We start from the raw sequence: 19,550 nt of genomic DNA, 5'->3' as shown, positions 1-19,550 counted from the left end.
TGAATATGTTGAAGAAGAGGATGTAGAACTAGAAGAGTGAGGAGAGTCCAACCATTTCACAATGAGAGACGCTTTAAAGACCTTGCCTTTTGTAGTCTGGAGCACGCTTCGAGGGATCATCAGTTCATTGCAGTAAATTGTTTGCTGAGCCCTTGCTAGGCACTGAAGACTCATGATCTGAGTATAAGCAATAATTCAGTTTCTAATCCACCCAGTTGTACCAGCTTGCACTCATTTTTCTTTCTTGTTCACAAGAACTTTTGATCATGAGAGACTTGGCCAAGTCTTCTGTACTTCACATAGGTTTCCTGGGGCAGTTACTTTTGTATTCGTCATAGCATTTTCATGAGCCCTTGCTGTCTCTTAGCAAACACCACTTTCCTTTAAGTTAACATACTTTTAATAATGTATTCCATAATACTCTCCAGGATTAATGCAAGGTTTACTGGTTGTAATTTGTGGAAGCCACCTTCTCATGCTTCAAAAATTAGATACGTAGGCCTTTGCTGATTCCTCAAAGATGATTGACAGTTGAGGTTCACCCATCTCAGTGGTAGACTGTTAGTTCCTAGGCATGTGATTGGGTACCTGGATGCTCTCATAATATCTACTCATCTTTACCTTTTCCAGTGTTTTATGAAATTAAGTCACTTACCAAGAGAAAGCAGAAACATAATATTTGCATTTGACAGTATCCCACTTGTTCTTTCCCTTGCTCTGAGTTTGCTCTGTTCCCCCCTTTAATCTGGTTTGGGTGGCCCTAGCCATATTTCTATTTTTCCTGCATGCCCAGCTGAAACGTAGTTAGCCTGGGTTTGTAATCCTTTCCAGCTTTAGTCAGACTGCACCCTGTGTAGCCACAGCTGTTTATTTAGGAATTCTTTTTTCCCTTGTTACAATTACTTTTGCTATTATGTGTTTTGATTTGTCTTTAAGAGCATTCCAACTCTCTGAAACCATTAGTGTAACACACTGTGGTTTTTATCTGTATCAGCAACTCCTTGCTGTTGGTACAGATTCTCCTGCATTAAAAATCTTATATAACAAATGTAGTCTATTTAGCAGTTATTCTACTTAGTAATAATACTATATATAATAATACTATATAATACTATATCATGCCTACATGTCCTATTAGTGTTAAGGAGGTACAGGGGTAGAAACTTACTTGAATGCCTGAATCTGAATTTAATTAATAATGTTTGATGATTTTCACAGTATTCAACTGATAGTACCCACTCCCTGTCCCAGGATAGAGGAGAGTTGGGTGTACATAAACTGCTAATTTGTTTGAAGTTTGAATTACTTTTCATGGGAAGGGGGTTAATTTCCTATCACTAGATAGGAAATGACCAGATGATCCACTTTTGACACATACCAGGTATTACTGAAGCATTTGAGAAGGCTCATGGATTACACCATGAAATGCCAGACCTACCAGTCAAGTTTAGATACCCAGGTAATGGTCTTACACAAAGCAACAGAGTGCATGGCAGTTTGTAGTATGTGTCTTTTAAAGCCTGTTCAGTATTTTCCAACTTGAGGACCACTTATGTTAATAGCTGTCATCTTCTCTGCAGATCAACATGTTTTGAAAATATTTCAGATAATTACATAGCAAGGAAATAAGAGATATAGATACACTTTGAAACTAGCAAATTATTTTCCTTGATACAACACGTCTCTTTTCCTCCAATTATATATATTTCTGAACAGTGTTCATGGAATATTATTGCCATAGTACAAAGAATGACTTCTGTGGATTTCTTCTTACACCCTGGAGGAGGGTGGGCTTTCATTTCAGGTATGGCTATAGCATAGCAGCATCAAGCCCATTAAAATAATCTATTTAAAAGTTTTCATCTAAGTTACTTATTTAAAATGTGCATCTCTCAATAATCAGTTGTACAGTATAATTGGAAATCAGAAGTTTTGACAGCCGAAATATTTTAAAACAACACTTTTCAAAGGGGAAAGAAAGTAATGTCGAATAATTTAAGCTCTTTTGTTCAAACCGGTCATTGATCTGTGGTCAGACCAGCAGCTAATGAGTCTCTGGCACTAGTATTGTAGCTTAGCAGATGGTTCTGAACTAATACTCTGGGGCGATGCTAAGAGAGAAAATGGGGTTCTGTTTCTGGATATGTTGAATAGCTTTCTTAGAACAATTTTACTTTGATTAAAATTAATGGTTTTAAAGCTAAATGTCTAAAAGGAGTAAACAACTCTGTTGCTTGTTCTGCTTGTTTTTGGAAAATAGTATTAACCACCTAAGGTGATCTGTGGGATTGGAGTGAAGGTTTTACCCTACTTTAGTTTCATTAATACACATTGTGGAAGATGTAGAGAACATCTTGACATGGAAAAGAATGAATACGTTAACGTTCATCGTACAGTGCTTTCCTAAATTTCTTTGGTTATCGTGTTCTTATATTCTGGAGAAGAAAAATTTCTTAAATAATAAATTGATGACTAGGTAGGTCTTAAAATTACTAAGGGAAACACCGAATATAGTTAGCCATCTGTGCTCATGGTTTGTTTTAGATTTAAAATCTAAGTTAACCTTAATGGTGCTGTACACCATCCAAAGACAGTGCCCTTATGTCGTCCTGCCTTCTTAGAGCTTGCTTGCTTTATTTTGCTTTTGTATATTTAATAAAAACTGTCTCAAATGTTCCCTTGTGTAGTTTGTGGATAACAGTTGAGTTTGTGTTGATTCTATTTCAGCAACTAACTGGCTTGTGTATGACCAGGATTCTAGCTGGTCTCTCTGTCTCCCCTCCCCCATTGTTTTGAGGGCTGTCCTGCAGATTAACCAGAGAAAATCCTTTTCCAAGAATGTTGGAATTACAGTTATTAAACTTAATTGGATAATTATATTTTAGTGACATCCCATGTTTCTTTGTTATGGAATAATTGATGTTTTTCCTTATACCTAGTATTAAAATAGTTTAGTCAAGCATTTTAAATGCGGAACGCTTAACAAGCACTTGCAGTGGAAATTAAGAGATGCATGCACTTTGAAAATTCAGTTGCTTATTAAAGGATTTGATTAGTCCATGCCAATATTTATCTTCCATTTTCTTAAGTATTCATGAGTAAGCTATATGTTTATATTGGGAGAAAGCTAATATAAGATTTGGTAATGTCAATTTCAATGACTGTTTAAAGTTTAATGGAATGTTGTGATTTTTAAACTGTATTTGGTTATAATACCAAAATCATGAGGAAGGTCAGTCTATTATTGCAGCCTGTACTTTAAAAAAAATAAATAACTTTCTAGTTATAAGTTTTGGCATTTATTACCTTGGGTAAGAAATCCCTAGGGATATGCGATTCTCCCACCTTCCTTAATAGTCTTATAAAACCTTAAGTTCTAGAAGCACTATGTATATAAAAGTATTAAAACATTGATTTTATATTATGGTACATGCTGGCTCTCTGGTCTGAAGTTCCCAAACAGCACTAGTAATTGTTTTATTCTCTAATGAAATTAAAGTAGTCCATCAGAGCAAGAAGATTGAGAGACAGAGTAAGACTTTTGGTAATTGTATGATTATTTAAAATTAAGCGTTGATGTAGTGAAATTTGCTTTGTCTTGTGTGGAAGTGCCTCTGACTGTTGGTCACGTTTGTGACTACCAGTAGCCAAGAGAGCCATGGCAGTCTGCAGCAGTGAAACCACTGAGGTCTCTTAACTTTGACTCACTGTATGATCCTTGTCTACAAATGACTACTTTCGGTAGCTCAACATGGAATTTAAAGACAAAAAGACATGTTCATAAGCATAGAGTGAAGTGAAGGAGTGAGAGAACTGGAGACTTAATCTGTAGATAAGTGCTTTTATAAAATAAATGTGGAGGAGGGATTAAATTCATCCTGTGTAGTTCCTAGGGTGAAAAAATGAATGCTGTAAAAACAGAGCAGCTGTCTGAACCAATTGGAAAGTTCCAGCAAATGCTGGATAAACACCTGTTGGGATGATCTGGTATTGGGAGGGAGGTGACGAGATGATTCATAGGATCTCTCACAATTCTGTATGTCTATGAAGTAGAGAAAACAGTGGGAGAAATTTTCAGAGGAATAGAGGGTAAGAGTTATTTAAATAATTTTAACATGGCTGCTCATACCAATTTTCATATGTATTACTATGTCATATGCTACCCAGTAGTTACCGATAATATGAGGTAAGAGTGTGGTAAAAAATAAAAATATATTTTTCCATATGCTTTTTTCAGCATTGCCTCCAGGTAAAATACAACAGAGCAGCTAGTGCATTTTTAAAAGGAAAATTGTATACCAGTTTTTCTATCTCCTGTAAGAGATGAAAGAGACGCAGTGAAATTTGTCAATAAAAGCTTTAAGAATATCTGCACATATACATCTACATTCATTACATTCAATTTGATAACAATAGTAGTTTCATCTCAATACAAATGTTAGAGAACTCAAATTTCTGCCATGGTCATATATATATGCTATTTGAAATTCTTTTATCTAGATACAGATCTTGATAGTGAATCTCTTGATGATAGGTGTGCAGCTAGTTTGTCCCGGAACTCATGAAGATAATTATATTGCTGAAAAAAGTAAAGATATATTGAAATACATTATAGAAAGCTGATTACCAGAGTAGTCATACTAGTCAGAATCAGGAATCAAAAAAATACGTGATAAAAACAGTTCTACGTCCTTTTGCGGAAGGAGGTGTTTCTATCTTGAGGAAGTTTTATCTTTCAATAAAGCTACATATAGTGTGAAAAACTTGTTTTAAACTCTAAAAATTAGGAGGTAGCATGAAATAACAGCAGTGTTTTATAAGTCTTTAAAATCCTTTCTCCCTTTACTGGCAGGAGGAAATAAGATTAAAAACACAAAGATATTCTTTTTGCTAATGCATTTTCCCCTGGGGAGTAAGTACAGGGGAGAGGGCACTTTCTGCAGCAATTAATGGCAGCGTATTCAAGAAAATCTATTTCTTAATTTACAGAAGCCTTAGTTTTCTGCTTTTGGTGATGATAAAATCCATTTGGAACAATTTTCATAGTAGATAATATTAAAATAAAATCACTAATCTTAACAGATAAGCAAAATAAAATCTTTAAATAATTCATTTGGGGCTTCCCTGGTGGCGCAGTGGTTGAGAGTCCGCCTGCCGATGCAGGGGACACGGGTTTGTGCCCCGGTCCGGGAGGATCCCACAGGCCGCGGAGCGGCTGGGCCCGTGAGCCATGGCCGCTGAGCCTGCGCGTCCGGAGCCTGTGCTCCGCAATGGGAGAGGCCCCAATAGTGAGAGGCCCGCGTACCGCAAAAAAAAAAAATAATAATAATTCATTTGGAGTTTTAATAGCTGCCCAGAGGATATTCTCACTCTGCCAATAATCTCATTTTGTATTACTGTTCAGAAATTGAAATTGCATACTGCTAACTTACATCCGCACAGAGATGGAAAAAGCACGTTTGCCCCAGAATGCTGAGGTGATAAATTGACAGCCCATATTAATGTGGGCTTAATTCTCTCTATGATTAAAGATGTAAAACATGCATATACATATGTTTGACCATGTATTTTGTTTTGTGTCAAAGAGACACTTGGGAACATGTTGAATATGAAGCATCATTTGTTAAAAACAGATAATAAAGGGAGCTTCTTCTCTGTTTTCAGAACCCGCTCCTCAGGCTTAGTCCTAAAGTTGAGACTGGGTAATTGGGAAAGGAAGGCAAGTGAGCTTTACAGATCTACAAATCAATAATATCCTTGGGGCTTTGCTACTGCAGTGTTTTGGTGTTAAATAGAAAGTAAATGGGAAAGAAGTCACTTAGGTTATCCACAGCAAAGGGTAATTAGCATGGTTTTACATTTTTTTCTATTACAGTCATTCGTCTATCTTTGTTAAATGTTTTGGTGATACAGTAATGGGATCTTCATGAGATCTTTTTGGTCAAAACTATACCCAGGAGGGCTTCCCTGGTGGCGCAGTGGTTGCGCGTCCGCCTGCCGATGCAGGGGTACCGGGTTTGCGCCCCGGTCTGGGAGGATCCCACATGCCGCGGAGCGGCTGGGCTCGTGAGCCATGGCCACTGGGCCTGCGCGTCCGGAGCCTGGGCTCCCCAACGGGAGAGGCCGCAGCGGAGGGAGGCCCGCATACCACAAAAAAAAAAAAAAAAAAAAAAAAATATATATATATATATACACACCCAGGAAACTACCAAGTTTATAGTAACTGCCTCATTTTTCCAGGTGAGAGGATCCATTCCCAGAACAGAATGGGCAAAAACTGAACAGTAGTGGATCTTGAAAGAGTAAACTGGAAAGTTCAAATTTTTCATTATTTTGTTTGAAAAACTGAACTTTTTCAGACGTCCAGGTTATATTTAAATGTAAATTTTTAAAAAAATCAAAATATAAACAGGTGATACATGAAAAATAGAATGCTTTGGATTTTCATTACCCTTTTGATGAGGTGTTACACTGTGACGGTCTGCCCCTGACCACAGCCTCACGGGAACGGTCACCCTCCTTACCTTTATGGTCTGTATTGCTCCAGACCCTCTCAGGTCCCTCAGGCTGTCGATGGCTTGCTGCGGTGATACTGTGTCAGACAGGTATAGGAGGAGACAAGCGGCTACTAAATAGAACATGAGACGAAAATTGTATACTACGTGTTATACTCTTATAGTATATTATAAATTAATGATATGCTTATACTTAATTCAGACTTCTGTTGGTGCAGAAGACTGAGTTTGGGAAATGAATTAAAAGACTGAGGCCTTTTAGTATGTGTTTTGACAAATTATGATTTTAAATGACTGTGGTTGAATTAAAATTTAACACTGGCTTCATTTTTTTTAAACAGCTTTATTGAGTTATTATAATTCACATCCCATACAATGCATTCATTTAAAGTGCACAATTTAGTGGATTTTAGTGTATTCACAGTTAAATGCAGCCATCACCACAGTCAGTTTTAGAACATTTTCATCACCTCAGAAAGAAACCCTGTATACTTTTGTTATCATCCCTCTATCACCGATCTCCCCTCCCCTAAGCAACCACTAATTTACTTTGTCTTTATGGATTTGCCTGTTCTAGACATTTCATATATATGGACTCATACGTGGTCTTTTGCGACTAGCTTCTTTCACTTAGCATAATGTGTTCAACATTCGTACATATTGTGGCACATATCAGTACTTCATTCCTTTTTATGGGTGAATAATATTCCATTGTATGGCTGTACATTTTGTTTTGTTTATCCATTTGTCAGCTGATGGACATTTAGGTTGTTTCCATTTTTTGGCTATTATGAATAATGTGGCTATAAGTGTTAGTGCACAGGTTTTGTCTGGACCTGTTTTCATTTCTTTGGGGTATATGCCTAGGAGTGAAATTGCTGGGTCGTATGGTCACTCTATGTGTAACTGTTTGAGGAAGTACTGCCTGGCTGTTTTCCAAAGCAGTTGTACCTTTTTCACACCCACCAGCAGTGTATTTAGGTTCCAGTTTCTCTACATCCTCTCCAAAGCTTGTTCTCCATTTTTTGGATAACAGCCATCCTAATGGGTGTTAGGTGGTATCTCACTGTGGTTTTGATTTGCATTTCTCTGAGGACTAAGATGTTGAGCATTTTTCCATGCACTTATTGGTCATTTGTATATTTTGTTTGGAGAAATGTCTATTCATATCCTTTGCTCATTTTTAAATTTTTTAATTGTCTTTTTACTATTGAGTTGTAAGAGTTCTTTTATATAGTCTGGGTAAGTCCTTTATCAGATATATGGTTTTGCAAATTTTTTTTTCCCATTCTGTGGGTTGTCTTTTCATTTTGATAATGTCTTTGAAACACAAAACTTTGTAATTTTGATATTGTCCAACACTAAAAGGAATAACTGTTACTCCCACCGTGGTATTTCATTAGCTGTTTCCCCCCGCGAATACATTTTTTAAAAGTTTAAAGTTAACATATATAACTTTGTTTTTATGCTTATGTTACCCATGGATATTATTTAGAAGTTACTGTCCATATCTTAACACCTGCAAAGGGAGAACATTAGAACACAAAACACAAGAACGCAGGTGCTAAGACCTGTAAATTATGTTTTGTAGAATCCTCCAAAACAATGCTGAAAATACCTCTGACTCCCACCTAGGCTTTCTAGGGAACACCAAACTTAGGGCCTTAAATAATCCTTTGGGTCTTAGCAGATAATATATTGTGTTTCATCTCATTTTCATATAAAGTGAGCATATATATGGCCCAGAAACACGAGTTTTCGTACTTCGAGGTAAAAAAAAAACAACTGAATAATAGAAATATATTTCTTACCAAGACAAGATCTCCCAAGTCCTCCATAACAGCTGAAAGGGAAGTACAGTTTTGAAGTTTGTACATTTTCATTCCATCCCAACAATTACAACCAGAGACTTGCTCTTTCTGCCTTCTATTTCTACTCTGATGCCTAGCACAGTGCCTTGTACCCAGAGATTAATAAATATTTTTGAATAAATCAATCAAGAGCAAAGTGTGCTTATTTGTTTCTTGGGAGGTATTCTGTACACCTATAAGGGACAAAGAAGGCAGGGCCTTTTTATTGACCTCTTTAAACATCTGAGGAGTGGAACATGTTACTAAATTGATAGAAATCAGACTACTGTTACCAACTGCCACTTAATTTTTCTCTAAACAAAACCTTAGTGGTTATGGGACAGGTCCGTATGATAATTCTTCATTCATCTAGAAAGAGTAAAGAGGCAGTGTGTCCTAGAGGTTTAAAGCTTGCGCTCTGGAGCCCCACTGCCTTGGGTTGAATCCTGAATCTGTCACTTATTAGATGTGTGAACCTAAGTTATTTAACCTCTCTGGGCCTCAGCCTTTTCACCTATAAGATGGGGCCGGCAACAGTACCTATGTCACAGTGAGGACTGAATGAGATAACATTTGTAAAGCTCACAACAGAGCCTGGCACAGAGTAAGAGGTAAATGAACGTTAGCTGCTATTATGTGGCATTGTGAAGAAATGAGCAGTTCTGTATAACTGGATTTTCTAGAAAAACAAGGACTGATTCTTAAGCAATAAAACCATTCACTTTAATCAGTTTCAAAGATCCTAAAAAAGTGTATTCCATACTTCCTAACTTTCTCAGAGGGTGAACTGATCCTAATTCAGTGCTGACAACTCATCATGAGCATCAGTTACTGTGGTGTATTTGTAGATGGAGCTGTAGATACATGTCTTGTGATAGGATGTGAAACAGAGGACCAAACAGGTACTGACCCCTGGATAACTGATGAACTTGCTTTCTACAAAGTGTCCCAGCTGTAGGCCTGTTTCAGGGACGAGGCTCTACTGTATAAAGGTAGAGAGAGGTAGAACATTTTAGTGGCTTGAAAGCAAGATTAAGATGTACCACTTTTGGGACTTCCCTGGTGGCACAGTGGTTGAGAATCCGCCTGCCAATGCAGGGGCCACAGGTTCGATCCCTGGTCTGGGAAGATCCCACATGGCGCGGAGCAACTAAGCCCGTGCGGCACAACTACTGAGCCTGCACTCTAGAGTCCACGAGCCACAACTACTGAAGCCCGTGCGCCTAGAGCCCGCGCTCCGCAGGAAGAGAAGCCACCGCAACGAGAAGCCCACGCACCGCAACAAAGAGCAGCCCCCGCTCACCACAACTAGAGAAAACCCAAGCGCAGCAACGAAGACCCAACGCAGCCAAAAAAAGAAAAAAAAGAAAAAGATTACCACTTTATATCTTGCTAGCTTTATCTTTCCTCCCGTTTGATTGATTCCTACTCATCCTTCAAAACCTAGCTCAAATTTCAACTTCTGAAATTTCTCTGTGCCCCCATAGAAACCACTGCCATCCTGTGTACTGCCTCGTATACACCTGTTTTATTATTACACTTACACGATAGTGTCGTTGGCTGTGGGTTCCTTGAGGGTGGGGACTGTGTCTAGAGTGTGTGTTTTATATTCACAATGTTTCATACACAGTAGGTTCTATGGGTTGAACTGTGCCCCCCCAAAAGATACGTTGTACCTAATCACTGGTACTGTGCATGTGACCTTATTTGAAAATAGGGTCTTTGCAGATATAATCAAGATGAGGTCATTAGGGTGGGTCCTAATCCAATATGACTGGTGTCCTTATAATAGGAAACACCATATGAAAACACAGACACACAGGGAGAATCATGTGATGACAGAGGCAGAGGGGAGTGATGCAGCCATAAGCCAAAGAATGCCAAGGATTGCCGGCCACCACCAGAAGCTAGGAAGAAGTAAGGAAGGACTCTATCCACGGTTTCTGACTGAAGAGAGCCCTGCTGACACCTTGATTTTGGACTTCTAGCCACTAGAACTGGGCTGGAATAAACTTCTGTTTTTTAAGCGACCCGGTTTGTGGTCCTTCGTTACAACAGCTGCAGGAAATGATGTAACAGAATAGGCGAGCAGTGTTCACTGACTTTATAAAGGAACAAAAATGTCCAGGGAGGACAGACAACAGAACAGGGAAAAAAAAGATGCTGTTTCTGAGGGATAAACTCTAGAGCTGTCTAGCAGTGTGGGCACCCAAAGATAGTAGAAAGGATAGAAAATCATCTTTGTCCAAACAAACATTATTAGTCAGTGTAGGGACACCTTTGAAAGCTCTAGGCCAATGGAAATTTCCAGTCATCAGATGCTTTATTTTATGGGAGCCTGAAGCATCTGACATATGCAAGATTGCCCATCCACCTTTCCATTATGTTTGTATTCAAACACCAGAGCATTTGGTTTGCTAGAACTTGCTGGAGTAGATTTTGTTAAGCTTTTCTAAACTGAGCTGGTTTGATCTCTAGTATAATCTTTCAGTAGAGGCTGCTTTCAAAGATTCATTTGAAAAAAAAATCTCAGAATTGGTTTGAAAATGGGTTCAAATATTGTAAAATATTTTTCACTAGCTCCATCTAACCACCTAATGCTATTTTACTTAGATTTATCAGAAAATTTAGCACAGGCAACTGTATTTATTCTAAAATTTTGCTTCTACAATTAGTACTAGATGAGAGATGATGTGTTTCTATAAAGTTTGGAAACTGCAGGATGTAGGATGGCTTCTAGTTCTTTTTCCCCTACTTTGCAGGTGATAGTTCTCTATATCAGAGTTTAGTTTGGTCACAAACAGATATGTGTCCCCGAAGACCCTTGTACTGGTTGGTTTGCTTTCAGAACATGAGCTACTGGCACGAAGCCCTGGGGCTCTTGGTCTAAGGAGAGAGAAGCTGGCTGGGCTTGCCCTTTTCCTAGGTGCCTGAGACTACTCAGTTATTTGGTATAGTCTGTATACTTTCTAGCTCAAAGCAGTGACCTTAGAGCTTTTGAGGTATTACACTACTTAATGCTCTAACTTGCTCCAGAAAGGATTGAGAAGATTAGGATGCAAAAAACAAACAAACAAACAAAAATCCCCAAAACCAAAAAAACAAAAAAAACCCCAATAAGCACAAAGACCTATGTTTAGTAAATGATGAGTTCTCTTTGCTCTTCACAAATACCTCCTCACGTATTAGAATAAGTCTATAGTTTTCTCTTTGTGGCTGGCTCCCCTCTGCTCTGTGGGTCTCACTTCTGGTATAACTAATGTTCCTTTCCATGGCACCACTTAGAGTCTTGCCAATGCTACTGTCTACTGCTGATTGTCACTTTCTTCTTCCTTTCTCCAAGCTACTTTTTTCTTTTCTTCTCATTTTTTCCCCTTAATCCATTTTCTTTTGTTTTAAACTTTCACACCAGCAGCTTATTTACAGCCACTGACAAACGATGAGAGTCCCTCTTTCATTCAGGTAGCAAATTCATATCATCAAATATAATTTTCAAGTCTGTTTTTAGGATTGCTCATTGCTTAGGGATAATTCCTTTGCTGCTAATTTTGTAAAAATGGACTTTCTTGCTGTTGGAAGAAACTAAACAACTGAAAGGCCGACCAGTAGGTATGGTGTTACATAACAAGAATGATGCCCTCACCTTTTTTGGGAAGGAGAGGGTCCCAAAATCATAAGTAAAGGTCTAAGACAAAAGGAAAGAAAGAAAGAAAAAAAAGCCTGTTACCCTATCCTAAAAATTTCCTAATCTACTCATTTATTGTCCTTACTCTTCGAAAGTAATAATGGCAAATATCTGAGTGCTTGCTCTGTGCCAGGCATGGTGCTAGTACTTTTCATGTATTATCTCCTTTTGATCCTTGCAACAAACTATAAGGTAGCTAATAACTGCATAAGGATGCAATAATTTGAGAAATCATTTTGACTGGGACATTTTTCATGTAATATATGGAGAAAAGGAAAACATACTGTATTAAGGTTTTTCGGTTATTTTTAAGGCAGATTTCAAGCTCCTCCATTATGTCACAGCAGCTGGCTATGTCAGGAGTCCCTCCATCTGGAATCGGATGATGATGAGTGATAATTCCATACTGATGGTAGAGGTCCACAAGGTTTGGAACTCTATATTTTGACAGTTCCCCTCTGGTGCAGAAAACAAATATGTCTTGTATACCGTAGCTCTTTAGTTCTTCTGCCAATAGACCAAGATACACAAGGACACACATGGACAAAACATTACAAATTTAAATACAGTCAGGAGGGAAAATATGGAGTTAAGTTCCTTAAGCCAAACAAACTAAGTAAATAACAAATGATAACCTTTGAAGTGCTCATTGATAATATAAAACAATACTGATCTGTCTTCAAACTAAGGTAAAAACCAAGTCACTAAGCACAAAATAGTAATTAGAAACATCTGAACCAAAAGGTTATTAAAATGAAACCTGACTTTATAAGTCAAAATGTTGTTTTACTGGATTGTAAGACATCCATTATATTGCTGTTTTGAAAAAAAAATTTTTTTTACAATAAATACTGCTTTAAAATAAATTGTAAAACACCTAATATTTCAAAATAAGAAGGAATGATAGCACATTTTTTCCCATTTTCTTCTCACCAAATCAATGGTGTTAGCTGTGTACAAGTCTCTGTTATTTTGTTTTACCCTAAGCACTGTATATAAAATCTCCAGCATAGCCATGGTGCCAGAGCTCTTGTATTCTCACCTATATTTGCACTGTACCACACCATTATGTATTTAATTTTATGGACTAGGTTTCTAGGAAATAAAGTATTAGCTGTATGAAAATTATGTGACTTAGCGAATTTCAGTATAATGATATGAACCAAGCGAGAGTACTGCAGGCCATTCTGTTCACTGGAGCTTTCTTAGGGCAATATTCACTACAGAGCATTTGGTTCATAATGAATAATTGACTCATCTGATTCTCCTTTTTCTCTCCCCACCCACTAAATCCTAGGACATTTAGCTATTTAAGTACAAAGTACTTTTTATCATGAAACTCTAAACCTGTACTTGAAATATGGCTTAGTCCAAATTGAGATGTATTGTAAATGTAAAATACGTATCTGATTTCAAAGACCAAGTACCAAAAAACTCCTATCTCAATAATTTGTTTTATACTTAAAACCCATTGAAATGATACTATTTAGCCTATATGAGGTTAAATCAAGTTATGTTACTAAAATTAATTTTACCCGTTTTTACTTTTTTAATGTGGCCCCTAGAAAATGTCAAAAGTACATATACGGCTTCTATTTGTGGCTCCTAATATGTTTCTGTTGGACAGTGCTGCTCTAGATAATACTATTATGCTTTTGTACTTGTAAAGGGGTTTAACTTGTAGTTGACATCCGTAACCATTTTTAAGAGAGTAGGTAAATTTCCTATTTGCCTCTTGCACGCATTGAATAATTTCTATTACGTAGTAGATTTCAACTTTCCCGGAAAGGACTCTGAGGACGGACACAGGAAGTGCTGCCAGGAGAGTCTAGGTCTTCCCCTTCAGACACTGTCATCTGTTTTGTATATTGGATTCCATTTAAGATTTCATTGGAAGAAAAAAAGGTTTGGTAAAAAATTGGAAACTCCTTTTACAGAAGAGACTAAATGAATAGGGCTTTCCAAAATGTGCAAGATTGGTTCTTGAACCAATGATTTAAATGATATTTTGCTCATAACTGAATGTTCTCCAAATGGAAATTTCCTACCATTGTGGGTATCTCTAGAGCAGAAAATCTTTACAAATACTGCAAGGGTCAACTAATCTATTAGTCTTTTCTGGTAGGTAAATTAAAGAAAGTATATTAGCAAATTGATATTCTAGGATAGCTAGGAAGAATTTTAAGATTTATAAAATCTATAATGGTCAGAATCAAACTATATACATTTTTGTATTGGTTTATTATAAGGACATTGGTAGGACTATCAGGCTTGAGATATTCCAGGCCAACCAGAATAAAATATTTTGCAAGTCTAAATTTGTTAGTATCATACAATATATAAATTCCAAATTGGGACAGATTATCGGGATATTTGTAGGATTATTAGACTTGAGGCTAAGAACATCCTTGGGCATGTAGAGATCAGACCCTATTCCATCTTATCCACCTAGACACTGGTTCTGTAAATTTTCTATGTGGGATGGACAATTTCAATACTACCTCTGGGTTCCCAGCTCAGGCTTAATTTCCAGTATCACAGTCAAGTCTGCAAAGAACAGTATGTTCAAAGATCTGGGCAGTGCAGTGTCAGCTTTCTATTTACATACTCTTCCCCCTCCAACTTATACATTATAACTCAAATGCAGTTTTTATGTATAGAACTACAACAATCAGTGAAAAGCAACACTATGTTTAGTAAATGATGAGTCTTCTTTGCCCTTCACAAATACCTCTTCACATATTAGAATAAGTCTATAGCTTGAAACTTTATGAAATACCAAACATTTTTTTGGAAAATTCAGAAGAGACTACAGTTTGTTCTTTTTGACAGAGATTTTTAGTATTATTTTTTAAGAACCTATTAAGATGGTTCTGTCATATTACACCTACCTGTATCTTTTTGGATATTTCTTCTAACATCTTTAAATTTACAACCTGTAAGTAGTAACAAGGCAAGTGAAAGAGTCAGTTTCTGGTCATAAATAACAAGCATATTAAACACATATATAGCTACTGTAGAAAGTCATTACACATGATCATTTATATGCTTCAATTCCATTCTGAATGGGAATTTAAATTTCTTATATTCTTAGGAATATAATTCCAGGGATTCATAGATCCCAGGTAAAGGAACTCTTAATCCAAGGATTCTTTATTCTGTGTCCTTTCTGTAACAAGTAACTGGCTGTAGTCCTTAGCCTCACGTTGTACGCCTGTGTTACATTTTATAAGATAGGTAAATCAGAAACGTAGAACTGTGAATGTGGATGTGGAAGGGTTGAAGAGTGGGTCTATGTTCCTTTATCTGTAGCCCACCAAGAGGGTTTCCAGAACTGAGTTCCTAGGCTGATAGTCTGTGAAATTCTCTTACTGCTCAGTACAGAGAATTATATAAAAAATAATTTTTAATATATCAATAGTGTCACCTACCTGGAAGAGCACATAAACCAAGAAATTGAGAACAGTTCACTCGTGACAGGGGTAGCCTGTAAGGAATAAAACTTTATCAAGTTTAGTTCAATTTAAAGTTATAGATGGATATTTATACAAAGGTGTGTGCCTGCCACTAAATGAAGGTGTTTTCAAGTTTTACAGCAGTCACAAAACAAAAATTCATAGTTAAATATCAATGTATTGGTCACAGAAAGGTTTAGAAAGACTAGGAGTTTTAAAATAGGAACTTATCATTTGCTTTGTTGCATTTTAAGTCTTAAACTAACTTAAAGACAGTAATGCCTAGGTTGCTTACAGCTAGTGTAAAGTGTACTTAAGTTATCCTGTGGTTTGTTACCTGAGACATTTTGTGTTAGTAACCTTAGAAAATAAGCTGGAAAATGACCATCTGACAATTTCATCTCCAGCACTCATTCAAAATTACTATTTTAAGATTTCTTTATAGGACTTCCTTAAACAGATACAATTTCATGGAATAAAAACCACAGGCTACCTCTTCTTTGTTGTGATGGATTTTGGTTAAAATGAAATAATTTCAAGAAATCCTATTCCCAGTTTGCAGTGCCTGGGGACAAAGCGGGCAGAGGCTCACCTTGTCTGCAAAACAGAAGATGAATTTAGAGGAAAATATGGGGCATTGTATAAATACCACCTGACTCTGAAAATTAGATGAGTTTTTGAGTTCGAAGGTGGCTTAGAAGGGGAAACGAAAGTCAATTGCTATTTGATGGCATAACAAAAGAACTATAGGGACAACACTGTTTTTCTCTTCCTACAGCAGGGTCAGTGCTTAAAGAGAGAGATTATTACACTTACAGGGATTGTAGAGAATCTGCTGTAACCGTAAGTCACTGCCAAAATTCAGAAGTTGATTTTATATAAAAACATTTGTTTTTGTTATTGTATCTATGGTGATGTGGCTTTTATCTTAAACAGGGTCTGCTGATAGATGCATTATTGTGGCAAGTAGTTCTAGGACTGGAATAAATGATAACATAGGGTATCTCATCCTATGTTTGGTACACTATTCTTTTGTCGTAAAAGAATAAGAAGGTTTTGGTACTAAATGGGAGCTCATTCAAATCTTAACTCCTTGTTTCTACTGTGGTTTTCTCAATGTATAAGGAAGGAACTCCCACCACTCCCCTTACCCCCCACCAAAAGCCTTATTCTACCATAGATAAGAAAGATAAGAATTATATAATCAGCAGAAGAGAATCATTTTCAATATGTAGACTAAATTCTACAAAGATTATTATGTACACATCGAATATTTTAGCTCATCATTGAACAGAAAGTAACATACCATGATATCTGAATTGGAGTCTGTTCGTCTTCAATAGGCTCTTCGTCTGATGAGTCAAACTCACTTGTTTGCACTGAACTAGGCTTCAAAAGAAATCAGTTATGTTAAACAACTGTAAAGAATATTTACATATAGTTTTAGTATAGCTGATCCTTGCTTAAAGACAAACTGATGCATATTTGCAATTTACTCAACCTGGAATATCAGAGAGATCAGCGATATCAATAATAAGCTATTGCTGTTTACTGTCCTATTAATAATTACAGCCCCATGTAGTGGAAAGAGTGTTGGATTGGGAACCAAGAAACCTGTCTTCTGGTTTTGGCTCTGCCACTTACTGTATAAACTTGGACAAGCGATGTCAGTTTCTACTGGATCTCAGTTTTCCAAAACTATAAAGTGAGATTTATTCATTCATTCATTCACAAACATTTCTTGGATACCTTCATTTGCCAAGCTCTGGAGATGCAAAGATCCATAAAATAAATAGCCTGCCTTCAGTATAATTGGAGAGACAATGTGTAAATAGATTCAAAAAATTAGAAGTGCTAAAATGGCACTATGCCCTTCAGAGCAGACAGAGGAGTGACTGACTGCTTAGGGAGCTGGAGAAAGCTTCACAGAGGAGAGATCCATTAGTTGGGTTTTGACGGATGAGCACGAGGTTTTTAAGCAGATAGAGAAGTTAAGGCAATTAAGGCAAAAAGAGAAAGGGCTTTGTACAGTATAGTCCCTTGGTGTCCGTGGGGGGTGGGGTGGATTGGTTGGTTCCAGGACCTCTCCCCTCACCGCGGGTTCCAAAATCCCCAGATGCTCAAGTCCCTTACATAAAAAGGACCAACATGGGACAGTTGGTCCTCCACATCCACGGACACCGAGAGCTGACTGTATCCAGGAACTGTGACATCAGAGCAGAGAAGAGGAAGCTAAAGAAGTAGTTTTCTATACCCCATTTCTCAATAAATAACCCCCAAACAGCCTAGCAATTTGGTTGGTGGATGGGTGGGAGTATAGGTGGAATAACATGTCCCTAACTTTGTGAATCACTGGACTAGAGAGACTGAGATGAACTTTGTGTGCTGATCTAAGGAGTTGAAAATCACGTGGGAAGCATTTCTACATGGAAGATGTGTTATAGGACCAATAAAAAACACACCTTTCTTCTACTTCCTAGTTGGAACCAACTGAGGGATTAGACACTGGAGAGGCAAATGGAGATCAATATATCAGTTTTATTACTGAGTGTCAGATGGAGGATGGAGGATGTGGCTTTAAAGCTGAGGTCAAGTGGGCTTGTCAATTCCTCACTCCAGAATTGGACTTATCCACCCAGGCACAGGCAGTGATGGACAGCCCATGGCTCCCCTGTGGCAGAGAGCACCCCAGAAGTACTCTCTGCAAAGAGAAGGGAAGGAAGGGTTGAGCTACTTGTGTTCAGTTCCTCCCAAACTCAGGGATCAGATCACTCACTCTTCCCCTTCTGGGGACAAGTGTAGAAAGAGGCCAGGAGTGAAGGACAGCTGATGTCCCTCCACATGGAAATATGGGGATCAGCAAGTGTAAACGCCTAATGTCTTTTCTAGCTCTGAAGCTATATTCTATTCTATGATGGTCTTATTTGTAACTACCAGATCACTTTACAGAGCCAATTTAGGCCATGGATTTGAGTTGCTTTGGATCTGTCTGTATTATTATTATCAACTCAACTCAAATGGAGCCCCTTCAACAGGTTGTCAGCTGTGGTGGTAGGTGATGTGAGTCAGGTGGGGCTTCAGCTCCTTAAGCCTGTTTTTTCTTTCTTTAAGGCAGTTCTGATGATTCAAGAGTTTCAGTTTGCGTGGCCCATTCACTCAGGCTCTCCCAGCCAGCTTTACAAATCCTAACAGAGTTGGATGTTTCCGCTTCCCCAAGCCCAGAGATTCTTAACTCCAGGGAAAGGGACGCAGTGCCAGGTGGCCCCGTGGAATGGTGGCCGTGGTGACACACCCACAAGCTGGGGGGTGTTAATCATCTTTCAGGAAGTTTTCCCTGTCCGCCGAGAGGACTGCTCCCCAGGGGATCCAGGCATCCCAGGATATGCTTTGGGGCTGGGGTATCAGGCTGAATGATGCACGGAGACACTTAAGCTCTCTATGCCTCAGTTCCTTCGTAAAACGGGGCTCAGCCCTCTCTGGCAGGGCTGTCGTGAGGCTTAGGACACCCCGCATGCGACAGCTCACAGCCCACAACAGGAGCACAGCGAATATCTGTCTTCCCCTCGCCCGCCTCCGAACCTACTCCTTCGCTGCTATCCTTCTCGCAGGTCCCGGGAAGCGCCACCTCCCCTTCCCTGGACGGTTACTGCGCGAGTCGTGTCGCGACCAGGCTGGGGCTGTCCCTGGGCTCAATAAATGGCCTCGGGACCGCTCCCATCCCTGCGGCTCGGTTCCTCCAATCCCCGGCCCCACTCACCGGCTTCATAGCTGGCCGCCAGACATCCAGACAGGATTCCTCCTGCCTCGGGCAGCACCAGCGTCTCAGCCTCCGCCCCGCGCCGTCTGCCCCTCCGCTCAGCTCATTGGTACATCCTTCTGTGAGGTGGGGCGAGGCTTCTTCTTGGAACCAATCGGACACTCTCCTTGTTTCTTACTCCGCCCCCGGTGCCCAGGCTCGGCCTCTAACCGCTCATTGGTTCCTACGGGGCCTTTGAAACACGCGCCGGAGGAGGGCCCTGCTGAGTGTTGATTGGCTGGAAGGGCG

At 38.6% G+C, this 19,550-nt stretch overlaps 1 protein-coding gene across 2 annotated transcripts; it reads right to left on the bottom strand.

Annotated features, from left to right (window-relative positions):
- Window positions 1-349: 349 nt before the first annotated feature.
- Window positions 350-19,344, bottom strand: CDKN3 (cyclin dependent kinase inhibitor 3). Of its 2 annotated transcripts, XM_007102478.4 has the most exons (8): window positions 19,263-19,344; window positions 16,812-16,894; window positions 15,482-15,537; window positions 14,942-14,986; window positions 12,335-12,557; window positions 8,327-8,358; window positions 6,525-6,628; window positions 350-4,579 (listed from the first exon to the last, which is right to left on the bottom strand). In XM_007102478.4, exons 1-8 carry the CDS (start codon window positions 19,269-19,271, stop codon window positions 4,493-4,495), a joined length of 639 nt encoding a protein of 212 aa, XP_007102540.1. In that variant the 5' UTR covers window positions 19,272-19,344; the 3' UTR covers window positions 350-4,492. The 2 variants fall into 2 exon arrangements, with proteins under 2 accessions (XP_007102540.1, XP_007102539.1); XM_007102477.3 differs by lacking the exon at window positions 350-4,579 and having other exon boundaries at window positions 6,175-6,628; window positions 19,263-19,328.
- Between the last annotated feature and the right edge of the window lie 206 nt (window positions 19,345-19,550).

The sequence above is a fragment of the Physeter macrocephalus genome, chromosome 11, assembly GCF_002837175.3.
Source record: "Physeter macrocephalus isolate SW-GA chromosome 11, ASM283717v5, whole genome shotgun sequence".
NCBI classification, from domain to species: domain Eukaryota; kingdom Metazoa; phylum Chordata; class Mammalia; order Artiodactyla; family Physeteridae; genus Physeter; species Physeter macrocephalus.
The sequence above is the reverse complement of the archived record's forward strand: the minus strand, read 5'-3'. Positions and strand labels throughout refer to the sequence as shown.